This window comes from Numenius arquata, chromosome 1, assembly GCF_964106895.1.
Source record: "Numenius arquata chromosome 1, bNumArq3.hap1.1, whole genome shotgun sequence".
NCBI lineage: Eukaryota > Metazoa > Chordata > Aves > Charadriiformes > Scolopacidae > Numenius > Numenius arquata.
This window is the reverse complement of record NC_133576.1, coordinates 75,051,248-75,077,650: the sequence shown is the minus strand read 5'-3', so window position 1 is coordinate 75,077,650 and position 26,403 is coordinate 75,051,248. Positions and strand designations below refer to the sequence as shown.

The 26,403-nt window shown below is 41.8% G+C and overlaps 1 protein-coding gene across 3 annotated transcripts in view; it reads left to right on the top strand.

Annotated features, from left to right (window-relative positions):
• The first annotated feature begins 3,453 nt into the window (after positions 1-3,453).
• The window catches only part of TFDP1 (transcription factor Dp-1), a 46,514-nt gene continuing 23,564 nt past the window's right edge, over positions 3,454-26,403 (top strand). Inside the window, exons 1-3 of one of the 3 annotated variants that reach the window (XM_074150529.1) lie at positions 3,454-3,557; positions 5,200-5,284; positions 18,399-18,465. In XM_074150529.1, coding sequence (XP_074006630.1) covers positions 5,273-5,284; positions 18,399-18,465 — 79 coding nt within the window. In that variant the 5' untranslated portion in view covers positions 3,454-3,557; positions 5,200-5,272. Of the gene's footprint in view, positions 3,558-4,143; positions 4,269-5,199; positions 5,285-18,398; positions 18,466-26,403 lie in introns of those variants that run through there. The other 2 variants (XM_074150443.1, XM_074150610.1) reach the window with 2 other exon arrangements.

Genomic DNA, 26,403 nt, shown 5'->3' with positions numbered 1-26,403 from the left:
ATGATGCTTGATGGAGGGTGTGAGAAACCTAGCGTGGTCTTGCTGTCTGTTGGAGTGAACCCAAGGAACAATCTAACCACAAAAGCACTCCTGAGGTTTGTCTAGGGAAGGAATCTCTAGTTCCACTCTGTGCACAATCCTGGCAGTGCTCCAACACGTGGGCAGCGCCAAAGGTGGAGGAAACTGGACCCCTGAGTGACAGGAGGCAAGCCACATTTAACATCTTCCTTGGAAACAGCAATGGCTTATAAGGAGCAGCAAGTGCCAGACGTCCACTACTAAGATGACTTGAACGCGAGGGAGCTAACAAAACTAGCAAAGCGAGAAGGAAGAGCAGCGAGATGCCCTAAGGGCTGGGACATGTGTGGCCCACCCCACCCTAAAGGAAACAAAAGGCAGAAGAGAAAGGCATGCCTCTACCAGCTTCACTTGGTAGCCCGGGAGCTGTGCTGCTTGGGTTCTCCCACTGTCTCGGCTGAGTAATTACCACTGCCGGGTGGGAAAAACTTCTTGACAGTAGGGACAGCGGAGATGAGGAAAATCTCCTGATTGCCGGAGACAAATTGGACAATGGTGTGACCCAAGTAGCTTAGGGACAACTGATCCTGCCTTGGGGGACAAAATCTAGGTCAGGGAATGGCAATACTTTCCAGGTTATGGTTCCAACTGTATTTTTTTATTTCCTAAAATAGAGCAGAAATTTGAGAATTGGGAGATGCTACCTCCCAACGAGGCCAGATGCTGACAAGCTTGTCAGCTGGTACTAGGTCTTTATTTAAGCCAGAAGCTTGCACAGGTCCCTCTCTTAAGACAGCATGGCTTCCAGTTCTGAAGCAGTAGGTCTAAATGTGTCCACATACATGTCCTCTGGCATCTGTTGTAGGTTTCCGGCCATAGATTAGATGACCTTGAGAGAGTTTCCTTGTGTCTGTCACACAGTTCTGCCACGCTGATGCTCTTTGAAGGTGTGATCTGTTCTCCATTTCAAGCACACTTAAAAGGGGGAGGCAGGCCACAGAAAACAGGAATCACCCTTTTCACCACTACAAACACAAACTAAGTCCTAAAAGCTCCAAAATGCCTAAGAAAAGCGAGCTCAGAGATTAGACACCAAGGGTTTTTTCCACTGATACCAATACACCAAATTAGTTGTGAACAACCCTCTGCTAAAGAAAAAAAACACACCTGGGAGGGGGTACGCTTGGGCAGTGAGTAACGTGTCAAAATAAATGTCAGCAAACCAGGGTCCCATCCCTCCTTGTATGTGCTTGTTCAGTTGTCTGGCAGGAAGCTCCTGGCAGTGAGAGGCTTATGGGGAAGCAAGAGCAACACAGCAAGATTACCTGGCAAGTGTAAATGGAAGAATTTAAGTAACTGAAAAAAGGTGGTCTTCAGTCACTGTTTCTTTACTGACCAAGCTGAAGAATGCATCGATTCTGATGTTTGCAGAGGAGCTGTGTAGTTTGCAAAAGTAGGCAGTGGCGTGAAGGTCTATCCTTTAATTGCCACTGCTGTTCTCTTCTAGTGTAGTTATCTTAGTCCCTATGCATCACAGTTGCTATTGCATTATTTTCCACTCTTCTATTCAGAAGTTTCTGTCAATTTTGCTTTGTACTAGAGAAGGTAGAAGTTTTTTCTTCAACTTGAGAGTTTTTCAAAATGGCACTAGGACCATTTTGAAAAAACATCAGAGGAAAGGCTTTGTATCTTAGTGCAGTCATTAAATTCTATCTTTTTCAAAAGCACATTTGCTTTTTGGGTAGTCCCTTCTTCACCCTGGGACAGACATACCCTGTTGAAGGTGCATTCCTGGAGACGGCTGGAGCTTGTGTAGTTGGGATAGTGGAACAGGTTTTTTTTTCTACAAGAATTAATGTAAAAAGGCGGAGTGGGGGTGCAGGCAGGGACTTGAGATACACTGTGCCTGTGGATTTAAACTGTCTGTATATGACACCCGGAGGATGAAGAGCAGCACCATCAACTCGAGGAGCTGCTGCCTTTTAGGAAGCATTTTTTCTGCAGCTGGCTGGGGGCACTTCATGGATTTTGTGTGTTAAAAGTTCTTATCTTTCTCTGTAGTTATAAATGTATCTTCATCATCATCTTCTTTCTTTAATACTCACTGCCATCTGGTTTAGTCAAGAAGAATGAAGAAATGGGGTAATCATGGTCGTTGCCAGAGCAGGCTACTGCACATGTAGCCATGGAGCCCCAGCAAGTGTGGGGGGTTACCGTTAATAAAGAACTTCAAAGATCGCTATTTATCAAGAAACTGAGGGTAGCTAGTGTTTCCTCATTATTATAGAACACAACTCCCCCAAAGTCTTAAAAATAATAAAAAAAAAATTAAGGTATAAAAGTAACTGTGAGTCTAGTCGCCTGATGAAATGCATCTTCTCCCACATCAGCGCTAGACTGTCCTGCTCCGTTTCTGTATAGTGGCTCTGCTGGTTGGGTCTTGTGTTCCCAGAAGGGTCATCCTTCCCAGGCACGACTAGGAAGCAGCATGGTTTTAGAGGAAGAACCAGCTGCGGACTTCCTGCTCCCCTCTTGGTCCTATCAGGAACCACCTTCCACCCCGCAGGCTTGGTATCACACAAGGTGGCTGCTGCTCCCCTCCTCTATCGGCTAGGCTTGTAGCCACTCTTACAAGAAACGCAGCTCCCGAGGTGTAAGGCTTTGGGCTTTGCTGCCGTTTCCCCCATTACAGCCACGCCTTTACAGCCCCGGCTCTGCACATGGAAAGCTTTTTTTTTTGGCCAAGAATTACATCATGCTTCTACAACTACATCCCACAACCCTCGCTAACGCACCCCGCTGTGGCGGCTGCAGGGAGGGAGCGTGGGGCAGGTGCAGCTCCCACAGCCTGGGAGGTGTCACGAACCACCATGTTTCGGTGTAGATCTGACCCGTTTCCAGCTTGAGCGAGCAGCAATCGCCCAACGCAAAACACCCGCCTGGATTATGATGCAACCCCTAATTTTAGCACGCCTCGCCCTAAGCCACCTCGCTCAAGCAACGGCCGGACAAGACGCCGTGAGGAAAGCACCGGCAGGATGTCGTGGCAACTCACCCCGCCGCCCTGCCCCGCCGGCTCACGCGCCACCAGAAACCCGCGCCGCACCGAGGGCGGCGGCGGCGGCCCAGGTTCTCCCCTCGGCCGTGACGCGAGACTGGCCCTCCCCGCAGCGGCGGGCCAGAGGCGCGGGCCGGGTCCCGCAGCGATAAGGACGCGGCGGAGCCCGGCGCCTTCCCGCTCCCTCAACGGCGCGGCGCGCGCGGGAGGCGGTTCGCGCGGGCGCCGGCGACCACGTGCTCGGCGGCGGCATAGGGCCGCCGGCCGCTCTCGCGCCGATGCTTCCCGCGCGCCGGCCGCCAGCACCCGCGGGGCGGGGAGTCGGGAAGGCGCGAAAATCCCGCGCATGCTCCCTCCGGCCCGCCCGCCCGCTCCGAGCGGCGGGCGGTTGGCTATAGCCGCCCCGCGTGTGCCCGTGCAAGGCACGCTACACCCCCGTGACGTCAGCGCGCAGCGTCACGCCGGTGGGACGCACAAAAGTGTAAGTTTCAATTTTTTATTTTTTTTTTTTTCGCTTGTGTGTCCCCCCCTCCCCCGCCAACGGCTGTAGGGGGGAAGCGGTGGTGAGGAGAAAGGAGGGAAAAAAAAAAAAAAAAAAGGAAAGAGCGGAGGGGTCGCGCGCGAGCGGGGCCCGGGGAAGGGCGGCTGCGCTCGCGCCCGCTCGCCGTCCCCTCACACCCCACCTCCCTAACCGCCCCCCCCCCGCCCCCCTGCCGCGGGCAGCCCCTCGGCGGCCGAGGCGACGGCGGCGGGCAGGTGTGCGGGGCCGCGGGCGAGGCGAGGGTGGGGGGGGCCGGGATCCCGCCAGGCTGGCGACCCGGCGGGGACAGAGGCGGGCTGGGAAGTGACAGCCCGCCGGGCGAGACCACCCCCCTCCCTTTCCCCCTTCTTCCCCCTCCCTTCCTTCCCCGCACCGGATCGCGGGGCGGTGCCTGCCAGCCCCCGCTCGAGCTGCCGTTGGGGCCGTTGGTCTCCCGCCACCTCCCCCCCGCCCGGCCGCCTCCTCCCCACCCCCCCCCCCCTCCTCCCGCCGGGCTCGCCCGGCCCGCGCGCGCCGCCGCACATGTGCAGTCGGGCGCCTCCGCAGCAGCGCGGCGGCGGTGCGGGGGGTGCTCCCGAACCGCGCTCCGGGTCCCTGTCTGGGGGCGGCGGCGGGGGATGGAGCCGGCTCTCTCTGCCTTCGGCCGCTCAGGTGCGGGCAGCCCGGGCCGGCCCTGCAGCGGGAGGAGGATGGGGAGCGGCGGGGCGGAGGGGGGTTGGGGGGGGGGGGGGGGGAAGGGAAAGGATGGGATGGGGAGGGGGAGCGCGCGCCGCGGGGTGCTGCCACCGGCGGGGCGAGGAGGCTGGGGACGGGGTGGACACCCACCCGCCGCCGCCGCCGCCGCCGCCGCCTCCTCTTCCACCCGCCGCCATCGGTGCCGCCCGGCGCGTCCTCCCCCCTTCCTCGTGCCCCCGCCGCCTCTGAGGCGATTAGCGCGGCCCCTCGCTGGCGAGGAGGGGAGGCGGCGCGGGGGCTTAGGGCTTCGCCCGGGCGGTGAGGCCCTGGTCGGGGGGCGCGGAGGGGGGAGGCGGGCGCTGGGTGCCCGAGGCGCGGTGGCGACTGCCAGGCTCTGCCGCGGCCCGTCCGCCGGGGGGGGGGGGGGGGGGGGGGCGTTGCAAGGCCCCGGGGGGGTTGGGGGGGGAAGCCGGCCCCTGAGGCCTACTTGTGCCTGCTGCTGGAAATGGGGGTGGGGAGGAGAAGGAGGAGGCCGAGGGAGTGATCTCTTCCCCCCGCGCCCTGCTCTGCAGTGTTGCAAGGGGCGCAGCTGGACAGGGACCGGCCCAGCGTGGGCTGCCGGCTGCCCCGCTGGGATCGGGTACGTGCCAGGGCAAGGGCGCTCCTGCCAGGGGAGAGCTCACCCCCCGCCCTCCGAAAAAGAGCATTTCCCACACGTGGGCGTGGGGTGGGAGCTGGGGGGGCTTAGGGGATGAATTGGTGATGACAGAAAACTTTTTTCCTCTTAAAAACGTTTTTTTAAAAAGTAAATTGCATTTGGTGGTATTCAGTAATTTCAATTATAAAACTACCTCCTTTCATTTTTATATGTTGTCTTTAACTAATGTTGTCTTTACTTGCTTTCTAGAAAATAGCATCATTGTCTCTGTGCCCTGCAGCCGTCAAGATTTTAAGAGGACTGATTTCTAGTTTTTGGTAACATGGCAAAAGATGTAAGTATATTTGTAGCACATCATATATGGAAGCATAGCTCATAGAGTGTTTTTGTTAAGAAAAGCAAACCAGGTCATGCTTTATAATAGCTGGCATTAATGAATATGTGAAACTTCCTTTATCTACGTTGTACATCAAGCCTAGGCTATATTTTCCTGTGGATGTAACAGCATAAAACAGCTTCAGATCTGCAGCCATTTTTTCAGAGTAATTAATCTTAAGAATTCTCTACGCTCATAAAAGTACTTGGGCCATTGGCATCATGTATATTCACACTGAACACTAAAACAGCTTGGTTTTGAATTGGATTTAAAAAACCCCAGCAAATACTGTTTAGATGATGGGGTTGTTGTTGACTAATGCTGTCAACTAGCATCGCCTTTCTTGTGTTCCAGGTGGCATCATATATTCAAGGGAGTGAAGATGGTTCAGTCTTCATATTTGTTCATTGTTTTGTCTCTGTCTACCAAAAGATCCTAGTTAGTGTCCATAAAAACAGGCTTTAGGGACTTTCATCATAGACTTCCGTTACCGTTAAGGTTAGTGGCTTTGATTCTGTGGCCTACCTCTTGAATCATATTTGCTCTTTAGCAATTCCAGTACTTTTAAAAAGTGAAATTAAAACAGGTTCTGCATTTAAGATGTAATTCATTGAAAGCCCAATTATATTAGGTATTAACACATTCCCTTGTTGAAAATAAGACATGCTACTACTCCGTATTCATATTAGAAAGTATCTCTCCTTCAAAAAGCCCCCCAACAATGACGGCATACAAGCTAAGGAATAGTGATACAAGTCAAGTTCTTAAACAGCGGATTGCAATCTAATTTGGACTGGTGCAGCTTTCAAATAGCAAGAATTTCCATTAAATAGTGATTGGTTTAACAAATTGATCTTGTAGAGAAATTTAGTAGTTCAGAAGCAACTGAAAAACAGCTTAATGTGCAAAGAAGCAACCAGAAGTACATAGTCACTCAAAGCTTGCCTGGAAGAGATAAGGGTGGCCAAGTACGTTACCGATAGCAGAGTTCAGGGAATGAAAGGCGGTATAAGCGGGAAGAAAATGAAAGCAGAATATTAGACTAGGAGATGAAATTGAAACAGTTCAAAGTAGTTGAGGTAGCAAAGTACGTTTGTTTAATATTAGCTTTGGGAGAGAGATCAACTAAGTGAAGTGCTAGCGCCTGGAAATGCAGATGAATATCCTAGAAAGTCTAAGGGAACAGAATGAGAATAAAACATTTAAGGAAGAACCTAATTTTTGAAAGATCTAGCTTATTCTAGAAAAGAGTAGTTAAGGGAGGAATAACAGATGATAATAAACTTCAGAAACGGAAGAAGATCCTACAGATAGGAAAATAAATTGTTTTCAGTCTCTTTATTACAAGAATTAATAAGATGAACTTGGAAAAATTAAAATCTAGGTCAGGTTTAAGGTAAAATTTCAAGTGTACTTGAGCACCGGAACAAGGTAGCTAGAAAGGGTATGAAATCTTAATTGAAGGATTGTCTAACCTGTTCTCGAAAACCTCTACACATGCTTAATCCTCCCTCAGGGAAGAAAGATGAACTGCTTACCTTTTTTGCAGACTATTACATACGCACCATTACATGATGTCTAAAAAGTGTAGTGAATGCTGGGAAATTTTAAAATTCCAAGTCTGATTATGGGCCCTATTAGGTTTGATTTAATGCTAGAAAATAGAGATGCTAACTAGTGTAACACTTTTTTGATTTTCAGAAGGGAAGAGAATGATTCCCATGTTTTTTTGTCCAAAATCCAAGTTCTTTTCCTAGCAAAATAATAGAATTAATCATGATAGAGACAGTATCACTAAATTTCTGGGCACAGAATCTATGAAGGCCTGCATCGCTGTAAATTTAAACATTCTGACATGGAAATATTGCTGTGATTAATGGCCTGTGGTTCTGCCATGTCACCTATCAAGTGCACTAACTGACTGTGAGATGTAGTGGTGAAGAAGATGGCATAGTTGATGAGTGCCCCCACCCCTTCCTTCCCTTTTTCTCAGCAGAGCTGAGATGGCTAAACTGTGGTAAGGGCTGCACTGCTACGATGCCACATCTGGGCTTCAGGTGGCATTTAACGTGGCCAAGCATGCTTTGGTGTGCTGCAGCCTGGAAATGCAAGGCTCGGTGTGTCCCCCACTCTTACTCTGTGCTGCTGGGGCCTGCACTTGCTCTGGTGACGGTGAAGCAGGCAGCCCTGCAGAAAGGGAAGGTGTGGAGCTTGGGCACCACAAGATAACATGCTCCTACTTAGCCCCTCCTCCCACCTGCCGCAGGAGAGCACTTTTCCTTTTGTTGCTCACTTCCAGCTCTTCTTATACCTCTTTTTTATAAAAGCTATGATTTGAAAAGACCTGTTTGAAAAGTCAAATACTTGTAATAGTTTGCAAACTGAGACTTTACTGGGCAATTGAACAAATGGGGAGCACGATGGAGAATATCGGCAAACCAAATTAAATGTTTTTATAAAGGATCAAGTAATTACAGAAGTACTCATCAGGTAAACTGGTAAGATAATGCGTAGGAGTTATTTGACCCAAGCCTAAGTTCTGTTAAATAATACTTTAAAAATGTATCCCTCTAATGCTTTTCAGAGTGTACAATAAAGAGAAAATAAGCAATGAAGCATTGATTATTTTTTTTTTTAATTTTTTTTTTTTACAAAATACTTTAATTTCCTTGGCAGTGGTCAGGAAGCTTTGAGGGGGAAAATACATATTCATATTTAGCACCTTAATTAAGAACCTGCAGGTGGAGCTTAAGAGCATAATCACAAGTAATGTTACAGCTGGATAAGCTGAAAAATAATAATGGAAAAGAAATACTAGCTTGTGAAGTCCGAAGTATCTGTAGGTATATCAATTTATCTTTTTGAAAACTTATATAAAGGGCATGGAATCTGGAATGCAATAAATATAAAGGGGAGGAAAGGAGCAAACTCATTTTTCCATGTGATCCTGCTAATAGTAATGAGCATAGCCATTTTGGTTTTATGTAAGTGAACACTGTGTGAAGCTGAGAAGCAGTTCTAACACAATCAGCCAGATTGGCCATGGAAGATCACATTCAATTCAGAAGATCTTAGTTACTAGAAAGACTTTCTGTAATTTGAAGGAACAGTGTTAAAAACACACGTGGACAAGAGAAACACCAGGTACAGTATCTCTTGGGAGTAGGATCATTCTGTTGCTTGTCAGAGGCTGAATGACAAATTGAAGTCAGTAGAGTTGGGTACAGTATGATATATATGCTTGCACTGTATGGAAAGTTTCTTGGTCTGAGACGGGGATAGTCATCACATGCAGAGAATCTCCAGAAACTCCAGCTTAGCCAGTATTCCTCTTTCTGGTTAATCAGTGTCATTCTGTTAGACTTGCTGAGTCTACTGTAAACTCTTTCACTGCTTACAAATCCAGCACCTTCCAGGCAGGAGCTGGAGGAGCCAAATGTACACACTGAGGTCCTCAGCTGACTTGTGCTGCTCACTGGATTCATGGGATTAATAGTTTGGTGGGGAGCAGAGTTCCCTAGGTGAAATGGTGACCTGTCTATCCATGGCATGCTTAAAACTAGGCAGGATGCAGCATCAAAAAAAGGGGCAGGAATTACTGAAGCAAGAAAGTAAATTTGGCAGCTTAATTTTTTGTCTTCCAACTCCCAGTAGAAGACTGAGGACCAGTAGCTGGCCACTTTTATATTCAGTTATGTATTAGAATTACTTGTAAATTAAGTCAATATGTACTTTTTACTATGAATGATTAACATGCCTTCCACCATTAAATAAACAGTTTCTGTAGTGTAGCTGAAGATCCAACTTGTGATATGACTCTGGTTCTCCTCTCCCTTCTGTTGCAAATGAACTGCTGAGGCCTCTCAGGCAGCTATAAAGAAAGAGAAGCTTGTGGCTCTTTAAGATCCACTGTTAAATAGAAAAGAAGTAGCAGGAATCATTTGCAGGAACTGGGTCTATTAGAGGCGATAGTCCATTGCATGGTGTTACAGCAAGTACTGAGAAGAAGGGGGCTAGGCAAAAGGATTGAGCAAGATTCCTTCTGATCTCAGAGATTATGTGTATTGAAATACATAAATACTCTGTATGGTAGCAGTTGCTTGTGATTGTTTCAGTTGTTCACCATTATTACATGGGCTATTTCCAGTCACTAAAAAATAATATGAAGAACATGCAGTTGAAAACTAATTTAGTGTTTCACAAACTTTTTAAATTGGCACGCCACTGTTAACCTTCAGAATTTCTCACAGACTAAAATCTCTTTCTTGGGAGCTGTTTGTCTGGAAAGCTCATGCATTTTACCGTTTTATAAGTTGCTGGCAGTGGCATTGGCTTTGGAACCACTACGTGAATTACATTGAGGGATTTTTCTTTTGATCTCTAGTTTGCATAAAACTTACTGTATCTCTTTAGTATTTCATGGTGCTTTTATTAATCTCAATGAGTAGTAGCTACGGCCCATGTATCTAACTTTGCAAAGGAAGCCTTGTGCACATGTGTAAGTCTGAGGACACCATGTAAGAAGTTCAACACCTGATCTAACATTACTGTTTAAGAGATCTAGAGGCATAGGAATTAAGGTTGATGTCTTATTTTACTTGAGTATGCAGAATACATTCAGGTATGTAGTTTAATCCAATTAATTTATTTCACACTATTAATTAATAAGTATTTTACTCAAAGAATATTTAAAAACCACACAGCAAATTAATTTCGTACAGCAACTTTACTGGATAGGTCAATAAGTCTGTTGGATTTGAGGAAAGAAGTAGATCGTTGTTTCTGTGTAGTAATTTTGCCAGAACACTGCAAAAGTTATGCTTTTTAATAGCTTTTGTAGGGTGCTTCTACATCAGTCTTGAGCAAGTCTTTGTGGTTTGAAAAGGTTACCTTTGGGTTGGATTAAAAAGGTATATTTTGGATCTTTTTTACATGATGCACTTTCAATGTCTAGAAAGTATTGAAAAATCTTCAAAACATTTTTCAGACTTTTCTTAAAATATCAGCATGTGTTTCTCCTTTTATGTTTGGTTATGTACTGGGAATTTCAGTGAGGTAGACTAGCAAAGTTAAGTCTTTAGTGGATCTCAAGTGGTTCATGCACCTTATTTGGTATCATTTTAGTTCAGCGACCTCTCAGTAGCTTGATCTATTTCTATTCGCCTTTAGTGAGTTCTAACATGTTCAGAAGTTTGCAAAGGGAAGATCAAATAATATGAAATTAGGTCTTGTAAAAAGGCATCTCAGTCTGGGATTTCAAGTGGTGTTAACGTTTTTTTTAACTATGCATTTTAGAAGGCAGAAGGAGAATGATCTTTAAACTCTCCTTTTTACATCGCAAATACACAATAAGAGTTTGTTCCCCCTCCATGTTGGTTTGTAAGGCAGAAAGTAGCAACTCAGAAGTTGCCTGTCAGGTCACCAGTTTATTTGTGTAAATAAAGCATTTTCCTGTAGCCTTCAAGTGTTTAACTTCTTTATTAATCCTATGTGTCAGTTAATGGTAGTGGCTTTATATAGATGTATATTTGTGGTATTACTGAATAAAAGTGTGCTAACAACTTAACATGCTTAAACAAAATTGCAGCTTTTAAAAAGTTACACTAGGGATCACTTATTTTAGTGTTTGTATTTGCTTGCCTGGATATCGCTTAATGGAGATTTATTGTGGCTAATTAGAAGTGGGAGGAAAAATGGGCCAATCTTTGCTAAACATTCTCTGTGTTGAAGTGGTTCTCAGACAGATAGCAGACAACTTGATTTTAAAGGTTGACAGTGGTCCATATCCTTAAAGCTGCTGCTGGCTGCTTGGTTTTTGTTAACGTTATATTACATTCGCTAAGCATCCCAGGTTACACAAACTTACTTGAAAATTATGTTGTGGGCTGCTGTAGCCTTACAATACACTGATAAGGAGGTTGGTGAGGCAAATGTTTTTGGAATGAGTCCTGTTTAACATAACTTGTTGATTTCTGCTGTAGTTCAGATGCTGTTGAACAAACCGCTCTGAAGATTTGGCTTGGCTGGAAAAACAAGCGTCTGTTTAGGTCAAATCTAGAACACCACCAGGAGCTAGTTGTGGAAGTGGCTGCTACTGGTACCCTCTGCATATGAGTATTTAGTCCAGGAGGACACAAACGATGGTTTTATTTTCTGATTTGTTTATGTGGTAGAAGTAGCAAACCAGTACTTCGGTCCTGTTCACCCTAGGAATGTCATACTCCATTTTGCTTCATTCTTACAGCTTTGCAGTTAGTTTTGGGGGTGTCAACTTTGAATTTTGCAAGAATTGTATCACTTGGGCAAATGAACAATGGTAAGAAACAACCCAGTATAACGATTTTAACTTCTGTTGTATTTTTGATCTGTGTGACTGCTTAGACTAGACCACTGTTTGACTCGCCTTCAAAATAAATTCTTCACCTATGATTCTCTGATTTAATTTTTGCTGAATTCTAGATGTGTTGCTCTGTTCGTAAAAAACAGCCAAGAAAGCTAATGGTCTTGACATGTTCAGCAATAAGGAGACCTTGTGTGTCATTCTGAATATACTCGGTGTCTAATATATGTGCAGTATCAGTGGAGCCTGTATTGAGACCAAAGACTGACAATGCTTAACTGAGCTACTAACTTGTATTTACTTATCTTCAAAATTCTATGTGATCCAGATCTTTCATATCTAGTGCTTTGACTATACCTTGCTATTTAAGGGGCTAATAATTCAGTTTACTTTTTGGAAAGCTCAGTTCTGTGGTGTAGCTCATTGCTGAGTAGTTGACAAACACATTAATGTCGAAGATGCTGCCATGAACTGAGGATGTGGTATCTCTGTTTCAGAAGATGGCTACTGAGACACAGTAAAATAACACGTCTGAGAATTTTGCAGGATCAGGCTCCTACAGCCTGACTTTAAAAGTTCTTTTATATTACTTTACACAGTAAGGAATAGTTCTCACTGACTTCATTTGCAAAATGAAATGCAAATGTTTTAAATATAAGAACTTTCTTTCCTTTCCTGTAATCCTCTATTTCATATCTGAATTCCTTTTAATTTCTGCAAAGAATGAATTGGGTGTCCCATAAAAAGTCACCTGCATTTACATGATGATTCACTCCCAGAGTATGTTTGCTCTGGTCCCTGAATGAGATGAATCCAATGGGAAAAATAGTGTATTATCATTTTCTTACAAATGACATTTGTGTATGGATAGGGGTAAAAGAAGAATTACGGTTGTTTAAGCAGAATTATTTCTTGATTATAAGCTTTTCTCCACTCTGTAGCTTTGCTAGTTTCCTGTTCTGTTTGTTGCTTCCCGATACTAAAATAAGGCAATCAAAATCCCCCCCTACGTTGTTGGGGGAATGGCACGTAATAACATTGAATGGCATAGGGCCTTCATATTTATCACAGAATCACAGAATGGTTTGGATTGCAAGGGACCCTGAAGATCATCTTGTTCCAACCCCCCTGCCATGGGCAGGGTCACCTCCCACTAGACCAGGCTGCTCAAAGCCCCACCCAGCTTGGCCTTGAACACCTCCAGGGATGGGGCATCCACAACTTCTCTGGGCAACCTGTTCCAGTGTCTGACCACCCTCACGGTAAAGAATTTCTTCTTAATATCTAGTCTAAATGTATGCTCTTTCAGTTTAAAACCATTACCCCATGTCCTATCACCACACTCCCCGACGAAGAGTCCATCCTTATCTTTCCTGTAGGCCCCCTTCAGGTTCTGAAAGGCTGCTATAAGTTCTTCCTGGAGCCCTCTCTTCTCCAGGCTGAACAACCCCAGCTCTCTCAGCCTGCCTTCCTAGGAGAGGTGCTCCAGCCCTCTCATCATCTTTGTGGCCCTCTGCTGGACCTGTTCCAACAGGTCCATGTCCTTCTTACGTTCTTATTTTCTACTCTTAAGTAGTAAAATATCTGGGGATTGTCATTCTGTATGGCTCAAGTTAGGTGCAGTTTGCACAAGATGTGTAGTTGTTTGCTAGTAAGCTTTGCAAACGCCTGTTAGAGAGCAGAGGCATCCTCCTCAGCCTTTGACAAGCTCTAGGAGGAAATGTACTCTAATGGGAGTATCTTTCCTTCCCAATTTTTCCCTTTCCTGGTTCTGTCTTTACTACTTCTTACCTGATTTATTTTGAACTTCTCAGTCTGAGTCCCAGCTTATTTACCCTTTCAGTCATAGTTTAGAACAGATTGTATTTGCCTTCCCAGTTCCCATTTTCTTCCCCTCACATGATCTGATCTTGTCCTGTTAAAGCGCTCTCTTAGGTTCTCATCAGTTCTGTTGCCTGTACTTTTTCAGAGACTCCCAGTTTATCTACCTCAACTCTTAATCTGCCATCTTCCATTTGATTTTCTAGCTCACTTTCTGACTCTGTCCCTGGTAGTCCCAAAATCATTTACTTGTTAGTTTCTGCCTGTCCCATTCTCATTCCCCTTCTTTAACCAATGTTGTATTTGGCACCCACTTCTCTTGTTGTCAGATCCAGTCCTGTGCCTCAATCTAGGGGCCTTAATCTGCTGTTAGCAACTGAAAATGTATATTCTGAGAAATGCCTTTTGGCAAATAGCTGTTTCTCTTTATCTCTACCCTTTTTGCTCTTCTTTCAGCTCTTTTTCAGGGAGTATACTTAAAATGGGCTCAGTACCTAGAAGCAAGATAGAAGAGAGATTTCTGTGGCACAAAAGCACCCTTCTCTTCCCCATATTTACTTATTTCAGAGTGTTGGGGGGACCATACTCTCCAGTTAAGCCTGATAGACATAGCATGTGTACTTGTTCAGTCTTGTTTTAGTCAAACTTCTGGATCATGCTTTTATAAATTCCTTGTCCTTCAGTCCAAATTCAGCTTGAATCTCTTCTGTTTAGTTTAAAGGCTTAGTTGCAGGTCTGGAAAGCTGTGGAAGAAATGATACTTTTGTTGTAAGCGTGTTGAGTTGCTGGTGTATAACTTCAGAGACCACAAATACTAGATTGTTAGTAAGATACAAAATCATTCTGTAATAGTCTGCACAAAGGGATTTTTTTAATAAGTGTAATTCTCTGCATTTTTGTTTCAGATTTACTTCAGTCCCAACAAAAAGGCATTTCCCAATTTACTGCCTTTCAGGCTGAGGGCACTTGTAGTGCTTTTCGGCTTTTACTTGTAAACAAAACAAAAATAGACTTCCCAGTCCTTATGGCTGCTGATGATCTCATAGCAGGCCAAAGCTAACTTCAGTTGAATTTTTGATATGTTTAGCCTGTCAATTGATTTCTTTTCCTTAGGAGTTCTGAATGGTGTGTTGAGACAAAGTCTCTGTTTGGGGTCTCCACTCCAGCATAGCTTCCACAGTTAAAAGTACCAGATTTACTAATTTGTCCAATAGTCTTTAACCTTCTTCCTCTTATCTGTGGAAAGATCTTCAGTTATTATAGTTCATATGCTATGTTGAGTGTCATAAGTTGTTTTTTTAAATCATTGCTGATTTTTTTTAAATGTGAAAAGGATAGAGGGTGTATCTGTTGTCTGTTTAGAATACTAGGAGTTTCTTTGTGCAGGCATAGAGAAGTATACATAGCCAACATGTATCTCTGAAGAGGAAAGGAATGCTAAATTGTGGAGTTGCTCACACTTACAAAGTTTTCAGAACGGCGTATTCAGAGCATGATATTATTTCAAACAGCCCTGGCGTTATCATCAAAGGAAGTAATGCATCTTGAAATTGAGAATCATGAGAAGATAAGAAGAAAATGTGGAATACAAAAAAAATATATTAGCAGGTGAAAAAAATAAAAATCAAAATACTTTGTTACAAGTAGCTCGATAAGGCCTGAAAACTCTATTTTCCCATAAGAATATAGAATTTCCTTGATCTCTAACCCATTCCTTGGCAGAAGGTTAGTTTTTCATTAGCGAAAATCAGGTACTTCTTGCTGGTGTGCGTGTGTGTGTTGGCTTTTTTTTGTTAGTGTCGGTTTTGGTGGTTTGTTTTGTCTTGTTTTTTGTTGTTGCTCCTTGTAAATCTGTGACTATGATATACCTAATGGGAGCTATGGTCACATTTTCCTGTATTTTCTTACTTTTGGGGCGCTGCACTATTCTAGATAGGTTACGCAGAAATAATCCCAGTCTCTCCTCCAAAATAACCTGGTTTGAAAAACAGCAGGAATTTCTTTGAAATATACACAGAGGTATTTTTTTTTTCCTAGTATTTCCATTTTAGAACAAAGACACCAGAATTTTATATGGGAAGGAAGTTGTTTTCACTTCTCTCTTGCCAAAAGCTTGTATCTGTGACTTTCAGGAGACTCAAAGCTAGCAATAAATTTTGATAACCTAACCTTAGAATTAAATAGTGCATCCAGAAGCGTGAAAAGCATACTGAGGCTAGAGTAGCAGAATTTTTACTAGAAATCACTTTTCATTATGAATGATAGCAGCTGGGCGTGCTTTTTGCTGTGGGATTTGGTAGTATTCTTTCCAAATAGTTTTCTTGAAGTCTTTCCTAGGCATGTTCTTCCGAATGAGTTGAATATTTACCAGCCATTTTAACTGCTAGAGCTGAACCTTTAGTAAGACACTGATGTGGAAAGGTGGTGGAACTGTGACTGCTGTACTCCTCATCAGTGTCATGGTTCCTGAGGGGATTCTTCTTGTTCAGTGATTGCTGTTCTCTGATTTTTCCCAAATAGTATTCTCTTGTTGAATAAATGCAGTGTTTTTCCTGGATGTTCTCTAGTTTGTCAGTGACTTGTGTAATTTCAGTCATACAAAAGCATGGTCCATGGCATGTAGCACTAACCTGACCCTTTGTAATGCTGAATTAGATTGTCTTTTGGGATTGCATATTGTTTGGGGTAATTTTGAAGCATTTGAGATTATTTGATACTGTGGTATGGTCGTTGGTTGAATACTTAAGGATAAAATGAATTAATACACATGGTTATATTGGAGACCATTCTAGTTTAAAAAAAAAAATAGGAAGAGACCAGTAAGTAATTACTGAATTACCTAATTTGTTGATTACTGAGATGATTTGCATTTAATACTTGAATTTACTGAATATCACAACTTAAATATTTGGTTTTGAATCATCACTGTAACTGACATGAACTTGATGGAAGTTTGGTTTTTCATATTAAACTGATGAATGGATTGAATAATAAAAAAATTATTAAATTCGTGTGCTTCCAAAATGAAAGACATTACAGATGAAACCAGTCATTTTCTTGGTGGTCCACTGTTTGCACACTCAATACGTTAAATGTCTTTCCAGTCTCATTGATACCTTTTTGCTTCTCATAGAAAGAGAATTTGCAGGAATCCTTAAGTACAAGCCCCCTCTTTCTGCTGTTGAATAGAAACTGAAGTACTGCATTTAAAGAAATTATGACAATGAGACTGCACTTCCTGTGTGGTTTAACACTCTTGTGAAATTGAGGTAGAATGGGAGTATAATGTAACACCCCAAAATTCATCTTCACATAACACATTGGGTTCCAGTGTTCTCGAATGTCATCCTGCCGTAGAGTGTAGCTCTGGTAACGTCTTTGTAGCTCTAAGAACAGCTTTGTACGTGATACTGATTTCACATTGATGAGTATACCTTGTCTGATATAGTCTGTTGCCCTTCTGAATTATGTAGTAAGCGCAAGCACGATGAAGGGTTAGGCTTATCGAAAGCTCTGGTGCCTGGGAGTAGGGCAAGTAGAAGTGTCGTTTGTTCAAATGGACCTTTGAATCCCTGTTGTGGGCAAGATGGAGAACAGCCAGTGTTTGTGTGCTAGTAAGTTGTTGCAGCCTCCTTAAAACAATGCTGTTTCATTACTCTTTGGGGGGGAAATTAGGAGAATGAACGACAGAACTGCTACCAGCTCTTCATTCTACCCATCAGTTCCACTGTCTCCTCATTTGAGTTTTCTTTGTGCCACCAAGCCCTCGTGGCTGCTGTGCCATTACACTGCTCTTTATGCTTCTCTTAGCAAATTTTCTCTTCTGTTTCCCAGCCTGTCCCCAGTGCTTGGTCATCTTCTTTCCCCCCCTCCCCCTTCACTGAGGAGAGAAGGTTTTTCCCATTTTGTAAAGTTCCCTGTCTTAATCTTAAGAAATCATTGCTGTCATACACCTGGATAATAATAGTACCACAGCATCCTCTAGTGGCTCACTTGGTTTGCTAAACTTCTGGCAAATCATAAGTAGGGCTCTTCATCTTCAGGTAGAATTTTAAGGGAAAAGCTTTGCTGCTGACTGACAGCAAGCCACTTAATTGTCTGTTGAAGATCGGCAGTAGCCTGCAAATACCATCTATGCACAAAATGCAGCTAGGGACTTTTCAGCCTTGGTAACACCACATGCTGAATTATGGTTAAGTACAAGTGTTAACTTCCTTGCTGTTCTTTCTAAATGGAAACTGTGTATCCTGCGTTCGTATTTTTTTTTTCAGAACTGTTTTGTCTGGAGATACCAAGGAATTACTGCATGGAGTTTTTTCTATCAAAAAATTAATAGCTTTTTTTAAAAAATAACTTTCTACTGTGATCTTTCTCAAAGAATGTTGGTAACTTTGCAAACTTGTATATAATCCTATAGCTCTTTCACTTAAGAGCTTTAAAAAGTAATAATGGAAAAGCTCAAGGAGTTTCTCTTTAATGCCTTTTTTTCTGATTACAATGGTTTAAGGAGCTCTCTGCCATCTCTACTGTTTTTGCTATAATGTTATTAACTTCTGTGATAGGTAGAGTATCAACACAGAGAAAGGTATAGTTGCAGGTGTCAGTGGTTCTAATTAGAAGGGTGTTAAGCTGTCTGTTAAAACAGTGCATGTATGCTATAAGACCTTAGGGCACAAAATAGCAAGGTAGGTGTAAACTGATCTTCTGCTTGCATTTTAAGAATAAGTTATTTATAAAATCAAGATTTTAAAGTTTGACAAATACCATGCCACAAACAGTGCCATTACATAATGGCAGATCTGTGACAAATGCTCTGGTAGCAGCAGAGACTCATGGTATGATTGCTTCCATCTTTAACAATAAAAGGCTGTCTGTGTTTGTAAATTTAATGCAAGTGACTTTCTTTAACAGGCTGGACTAATTGAAGCCAATGGAGAGCTTAAGGTGTTTATAGACCAAAACCTAAGTCCTGGAAAAGGTAAGAACACAATTTTTAGTAAGACTCTCAATTTCTTGATTTTTAGTTGTTACACTTATTACTGGATTTAAGCTGCTTTCTTAGCATTGGTTTTAGGAAAGTTTATCTCAAATTATATCTTATGTTATCAGCAAGGAAACTACATTTTCTGTAGTTTATAATTGTCTTTAATCTGCGTGTGAAGTTCAGTGGTGGTTTGTCATTCCACATGTGATCTTCTCATTAGCGTAGCTTGTGTTTAAGTATAAAGGCCAGAATGGTCTAAAACATCTTTTGGGGCACTGTAGCAAATGGGAAAAATGCAGGAGTGTAGCAGTTTAGTTTATGACAGTTTTTATGATAGTGCCTCCACACTAGTGCAAGCCTGTCTGAAATAATATTTTGAACAGAACTGTTTTGTACTTGCAGATAATGGCTGTGCATTTATGATAGTGTAATGTAATCAAGAAATTTAATAAAACACAGGCTATAAACTTGAATTCAATATGTAAGCTCAAAAACTAAGTGTATCTAAACATTTGGGGAGTTATCTGCTGCACATTACAACTAGCATAGTTGGGGGAAAAATCAGTAGCACCACTGGGTTCCAGTCACCTGCTGTTCTGGACAGCTGTGTCATATAATGTCCTCTGTAAACTGGTTAGGTATATGTGAAAATTAGATTTTTGTCCCCGTATTCTTAAGGGAAGGTTGATTGTGTAGTGAGACTGTAGAACTGTTTTCAGACTTCCAGTTAAGTATATTCTTGCCAGTTTATGCATTTTGCATAAACTTCATGGTTTTCTTCAGTGTGTTTACCTACTCCTTGTGAATAACAATTGTTTACCTTTAACAGTCTTTAGTTTGACAGGCCAACTAGCCATTGTTTCCTGGATTCCTCATCAGATAAGCTCTTTGTCCTCTGCATTTTCCTTATGGTCATTCTTTGAATCTGATTGCTATCATCAGGTTTCTGAAACGGAAGTGACCAAAATAGAATATAGGTCTCCAAGTGAATTCTCAGTCATATTTGTATGGAGGTATCAGTAATTTTTCTGCGCAACGTCACATTTGGTTGACAGCCATCTCAACAATAGATTTTGGTGAAATTGCCATTTTCCTTTGTTGCTTCCAAATGATGATAGACTTGTTTTATTCTTGTGTGTGACAGATGGTGTGCTTTGATAGGCTGTACTAAGTAGGGTAAAATTTATTAGGACAGAGTCACCTAGTTCTTGTCTGATGCTCTCATAAACCTCACTGTTGACAAATATATTGACCTTATGTATTGTTGGATTAAGCAAGTAGTCTCAGATTAACCTGTAGTCCAGTTCAGGTGAACTCCGTTGGTAGCATTGCTCTAGTCTTTTATATACCATTCAGAAAATCCCTTTAAGCATTTATTTTCACAACTTGCAGAACTTTTAATTCTCTCACCACCAATTTAACTAGCAGCTTTTCTATGTACATCAAGTATTTTATTGGAATCTCATTAGGCTCTCTCTTTTACATTTCCTTGTCTGAAATACACAAAGAGGGCTGTCTGACCAATCTGCCATGATCTAATTTTGATGGAGAAGGCACTAAGGGTTGAATAACTGACACTTTAACTGGTCCACCTGTATATTTGTAAACACAGTCATACACTCCTGAGCAAAAAAAAGCGTGCAGGTAGATTACCTGATCCTTAACAGCTGTACCATTTTCCCCTACCCTCTATGGGCAGTAAAACAGATGTTTTTGTCAGGGCAGATACTTAGGGGTGACATTTTACACCCATGTAGGCGTCTGTGTCTAGACCTTGTTACAGTCACTGGAGAGCTAGTCAAAACAGACAATGCAGTCTAGACAGCAAGAATTGGAAATGTGAATCTTCAATTATTACATAGCTCTTAAAGTAGAACTGGGCAAAATAGAATTGCTTGTAAAATTTCTAAAATAAATTCAAGTGATTAAATAGTTTATTATAGGCTTGCAGCTCCTCCAGTTTGAGAGTCCAGCTTTATTCTCAATATATACCGCCATGAATAATACGAGTAAACTAAGCTAGTCTCAGTTAATTTTTGCACCTCATTGCTTTTAGGGGAATTTTGTAAAGTTAATGGACAGCAACTAATTCTTCATATTGAGAGGAAACAACTGTTTCTCTTGGCTTGATTGTTTTATGTTTCTTGCCTCTAACTTGGGTATATTTTATATGCGGGCTGTATAATGTTAATCAGAGCTTAAAATAACACATTTTTTCACTAAGGTGTTCACATATGTATCAGAATTTATTCACTAAAGTACTACTAATTTTCTGTTGCCACTTCATAATTTTTACGGGTTTTGTGTATTCTTTAGATGTTGGAATTTTAAACGTAACTACACAAAAATGTGATGTGCTTTCTCAAAGTAGCTGTCTACATTACATCTACTACAAAAAGTCCAGTTCTCCCCTGTCTTGCTAAATTTGTGCAAAATTTCTCTTAATTTCACAATGGAGAGGATTCAGTGCACAGCAATAGGTAAAAAACACAGAGTAAGCTTTCCACAGGGTAGCAGAAGTGTACTGGTGTACTGCTTCAGATGAATTGAAGGAGGTCAGGAAAGAATCTGTTCTTCTCTGGTGATCATCATTAAAAGTGGAGTTTTTTCTTTTTCTTTTTTTTTTCCTTCCCCTTCAAATTTGTATTTTTTAAAAGCAAGGAGTCTTTTCTGGAAATTGCCAGTCAATCACAAGGAAAGTTCGAGAATACATTGCATTAGTGATATGGGATCAAATCTCCCTACTGTGTCGGGTGAGTGCTTTGCTTAGCCCAGTCATCTGCCCCCAACAACAGTAGTGGGGCAGGCTCTTCAGGGAGGATTCAAGAGCCTGGCTAATTTTTGAAATTCATTCCCTTTATGCTGTCACAGCACTCAAGGTCATTAGATTGGTAATATCAGAGTGTGCGTTCCAGGATCTTTTTGGAAAAGTCCAACTTTGAGAGACTCAGCAAATTAAGAATATAACCTCAACAAGAAACTTGTGACTTGCTTCAGTTTCCACGTTACCAGCTAGATGTGAAAGGAGGAGCAGCTCAGCTGTCAGAGAAGCAAAGGCAATATGGGAATGGTAGAGTACAAAAAATTACTTGGCTGCTGGGTCATAAGGACATGGCTTGCAAAAACATGGTTTGGGAGAAAGAGTAAATTATTTTTCTTAAAATGTAACACTTTATCAGTCTATAAACTGAATATGGGACTAGGTGGTAGATATGTGAATCAACTATGAAAGATAAGCAAAGGTTGAGTTTTCTGGCCAAAACACGTTATTATGCAACAGTTCTTACAGCCTGAACAGCTTCTGCTGCACAGAATAGCCTGTGAATGGACTTCTGTAAATTTTTAATCTGCACTGGCAGAAATCTGGGAACTGTGAATAGGTTGTTTTTAGCCTGAGTTTTGTTAGGGTATGTAGTTGTTGTTTCTTAGATGAATGATGAGAAGGGGATATCACTCATCTTGCTGAGCTGAACAGTTTATGCTGCACAACATCTTGCTTAAAAAGCCCTAAAGCTGTAGAATCTGGGAGTGAGAGGGTATGTTAGGGAATTATCTCTGTATGCAAGTCCTGTCCTTACATTCATTTCCTGATTATCCAGTAATCTGCTGCCAGAAACAGATTACCAAACTAGACAGATTTTTTACTTCAACCAGTGGGGACATGCTTCAGTCTGATTCATTTTGGAGTGACTGGTCTCAATAATGAACTCCATATTAGGATTTTTGTTCTTAAAGGAGAGACTGACTTTATTTAAGAGGAGAAAATAGAAAACAAAAATACTGTTTAGTTTAAAATGCATGTAATTTTGAATAAATTTATCATGGACATATAATACCATTCTAGAAAATGCTCTAAAAAAGTCTTTCTTCAGAAACATCTTTAATGTGGAATAAGAGGATATCAGTCTTTATATGTGGTAGAAATGAGCTGGAAGCTTGTACTTCTTCGAATGCTTGTACAACCCCCAGAAGAAGTTGGGTGTAAATTTACCTGTGTTCTCTGATACCCCTGTGTATTTCCATTACTGGAGTGTAACATCCCATTTAGGCCTGAAAAAATAACATTCCATGGAGTGGCTCAAGCCAGGTGTGAGTTTTCCCTTGTATTAAGATGACACCATTAGCTCTGCTCACTGGAGGAAGATTTTCTCTCTGCCTGTTTCTGTTACTTCACCACTGAGAATTTAGTCTAGAAGGCTAGTTCTTAAAGTTGAATTTTGGGAAAGTATCAGTGGAGTGATACACCAGTTACATCAGCCCTTTTTTGCTCTAAGGCCATATTGATTCCCAGATTTTATGAATGTTTCAGAAAGTGTACTATCTAATTAGTTTTTCTTCTTGGTGGAAATACATATGTTTGGGATAAATTTGTGTACTATTTGAGTATTGGCTAGTCCTTGGATGAGGAAACCGGTAAATGCAGGTTTTTAGTATGTTTGGCTTCAGTGTGATGCTGTTGAAAAGCTCTTAACTTCTCCTGGGAGGACATGAGGTATGACATTTACATCTTAGTGCAGCTTTCATCTTAAATGCAAGGTCTGCTGAGTTTGTAGTCTGGTAGGGTTGAAGTGGCACAAATCCCCAGGTTTGGTCTGGAGTAGTTTGGTACGAGTGTGACTGAAAGGTTTGGTGTATTTGGTAACCAGGAGGATCATTTTCTGATATAAACCTATTCAGGAGAGAAGCAGCAATGTAATATCCAGAGTGTATCTGAGAGGGGAGTGTTTTGTTTTGGGAAAACCTGAGCAATGTCAGGTGCTTTCAAAAGGTAGCTTTGCTAGTGAGATAACATGTGCAGCAAAAGGTATCTAGCTATATATCCACTTGTCCTGTCACTGATGAACTCTCATAAAGCCACTTGGTTTTATATCTGCTGCTTGACCTGTGCTGTTTTATTTACTGTCAACTTCAATTGTGGCATTGTGGGAGGTATGTTAAATCCCATTGGAAGCAGTTTTAAGTTTCCTTGGCTCACTCCAAAATATCCAATTGATTTTTTTTTCCCCTCAAGCCTCAGTTGCTGAGAACATTATTACACAGGGCCCTTTCCTTTGCTTGTTACCCTGTACTCAGGAATGGGTTTAGTAGAAATCACGTCTAAATTAATCCCAGTAAACCCTCAAATTATAGTCAGAAGTAACGTTTATAAAAATTTCAAAGGTCAAGTGAAGAAAAGCTGTAAGGGCACCCAAATTGTGATTTATAACTGTCTCTTTCCTGGCAATAACATAAAAGGTTCTGGGTGTGCTGGCTGACAGCAGGTTCAGTTTCAGTCAGCAGTGTGCCCTGACAGCCAAGAGGCCTGGGGTGCATGAAACACAGCATAACCAGCCAGTCAAAAGAGGGGATTATCCTGCTGTGTTCAGTGTTGGCGTGGCCTCACCTGGAGTGCTGTGTGCAGTTCTGGGCCGCACAGTTTAAGAAGGATGTGAAGGCTCTTGAATGTGTCCAGAGGAGGGCAACACAGCTGGTGAAAGGGCTGGAAGGCATGTCCTGTGCAGAGCAGCTGAGGACTGGATTTGTGTAGTTTGGAGAAAAGAAGGCTGAGGGGCGACCTTATGGCTCTCTACAGCTTCCTGAGGAAGGCAAGTGGAGAGGGGGGTGCTGAGCTCTTCTGCCTGGTACCCAGCGATAGGACATGTGGGAATGGTTCAGAGCTGCTCCAGGGGAGGTTCAGACTGGACATTAGGAAGCATTTCTTTACCGAGAGGTGGTCAAACATGAACAGGCATCCTAGAGAGGTGGTTCATGCCTCAAGCCTGTCAGTGTTTAAGAGACATTGGGATGATGCCCTTAACAACATGCTTTAAGTTTTACTCAGCCCTGAAATGGTCAGGTAGTTGGACTAGGTGATCATTGTACGTCCCTTCTGACTGAAAATATTCTATTCCTATTTTATATTGATTTATCCAAGACAGAATAAGAGAGCAGTTTATTTGTGGAATAAAATTCCAACATGACTTGATTGTAATTGTTTACTTCTTGCATAGCTTAGTTACAAAACAAGGATAATCTAATTTGGGTATTTTAATAGTTATTTTAGTTCGTTTCCATTGTGGGATTTAAAAAAAAAAATAATTAATTTTTGTTAATTCCTGGCTTGGTTTTGGGTGTCCACCTGGCTAATTGCTTAAACCTAAAAATGCTAAAATTCACCCTGTATGTGGACTTTGAGTGATAATTCTAACAGAATTCATTTTGAGGGTTAGAAAATACATATGGGTTGGAAGGATGGAATGAATTTTCAATAGGTCCTGAAGCAGTAAAACTTCCTCATGAGTTTGTGTCTTCCAAGAGTTATTTGACAATGAACTTTAGAGACTTAGAAATTTTACTGTTCAGGAGACTGCATGATGAAGAAAACTACGTTCTGGTTCTTCCTATATTCAGATTAGTATTGATATTTAACTATTAAATAGAACACTGTTCAGTTTTGATCCTGCCCCTTGCTTATGAAGAAATTTGGGTGAAAGAAATTACCTGGTTCAGATGAGTGCAAGGGAAAAGATACCAATGGTATTTAATGTTGTATTGAAATGAAGGCTCTTAAATTAATTTAGAAATTACTCAGAAAGAAAATTTGGATCTTCTGTCGTGCCAGTAGGTGGCATTATTGATACGTAACCAGAAAATACTTGTAGAAGATGTCTTTAGCTCCTTTTACCTCTTACGCTTTAAAATAAAGTTTCACATTTTATGGACATAAAGAACTTTAGTTTTATTTTCATTTCAGATTCAGTAATTGAAAAAAATTGAGGTGAAATATGTAAATTTTTAAGGTGTATTTAGACTCTTACATTTCAACACTGCTTACCTGTAAGATTGTCTTGTTCTTTTTATTTACCTGACAAGAAACTTCTGCAACGTAATGTTATTGTTAATTTTATTTGCAAGATCAAACTCTCCCTAATTTTTAACAGTGACTAGAATTGTTCCTCTCGAACAGAAGTAGTGGTCTGTTTCAGAGTCCGTGATTCATGCTTTAGTAAACAGACATACGCCTGAACATTGGTTATAAAATGCCTGTGTATTATTGCAGCTGAGGTAAATCCAAAGAATTATTATTATTAAAGTCAAGCTCAGGAAATAAAACTGTTGCTGCAGACAGGAAGGATATTTTGAAAAGTCTAAAAAGACTTTTAGAAAGTGTAAAGGTAGACCACACAGTTCATTTCAACACAGACTTGGAAAGACTGGTTTGTAATAGCTAAAGTATTACTAGTCACAACTAAGGATGATAAGAATCACCTGAAAGTCTGAGTTGATGTAAGAAATTACTTAAGAACTTAGTAGTACTGCACATTGGGGAAGAGTGATGTCTTTGTAAAAGCGCTCAGAATTGCTGTATAGGCATGTTTGTTGTCTTAACAGGATGGTGTGACTTGTTCAGTAAGCAGAGGCATTTTTACTTGACTTGACATCACCTGTGTGTTGTCAAAGCTTATGGTAGGTTGATACCCTCAAAAAGTTCAGTATTTTCTGAAAATCAGCATATAACTAACAAATCATAAAATGTCTATGGTGATTGTGAGAGAGACATTAAAAACTGCAACTTAACAGGAGTGACATCTGAGAAATCGGCTCCTGGGATACAATTGTCACCTCTGTCTTCTTTCCCAGATCTTCTAAGTACGCCCTTAATACATATTCTCTCTATATATGTAATCTAATAATCTAAATCTAGTCAAGTTGTTGCTTTTGTAGTAAGGAATGATTTTCTTTGAAGGTAATGTGGACTGGATAAAAGGCACTTTAAATGGAACCTTTAAACTAATGTTTTTATCCTAGCTGTGTCTTCAAGACTCCTCTTGTACTTGAAAGAAAGCAATGTTCAGGCTCTGTGATTTAGGGTAATTTTTGTAAAGCAAAATCCATAGAAAATACTGTAAACACTCCTTGAGGGAATGGCTTGGCATTTGATTTCCATTTCAC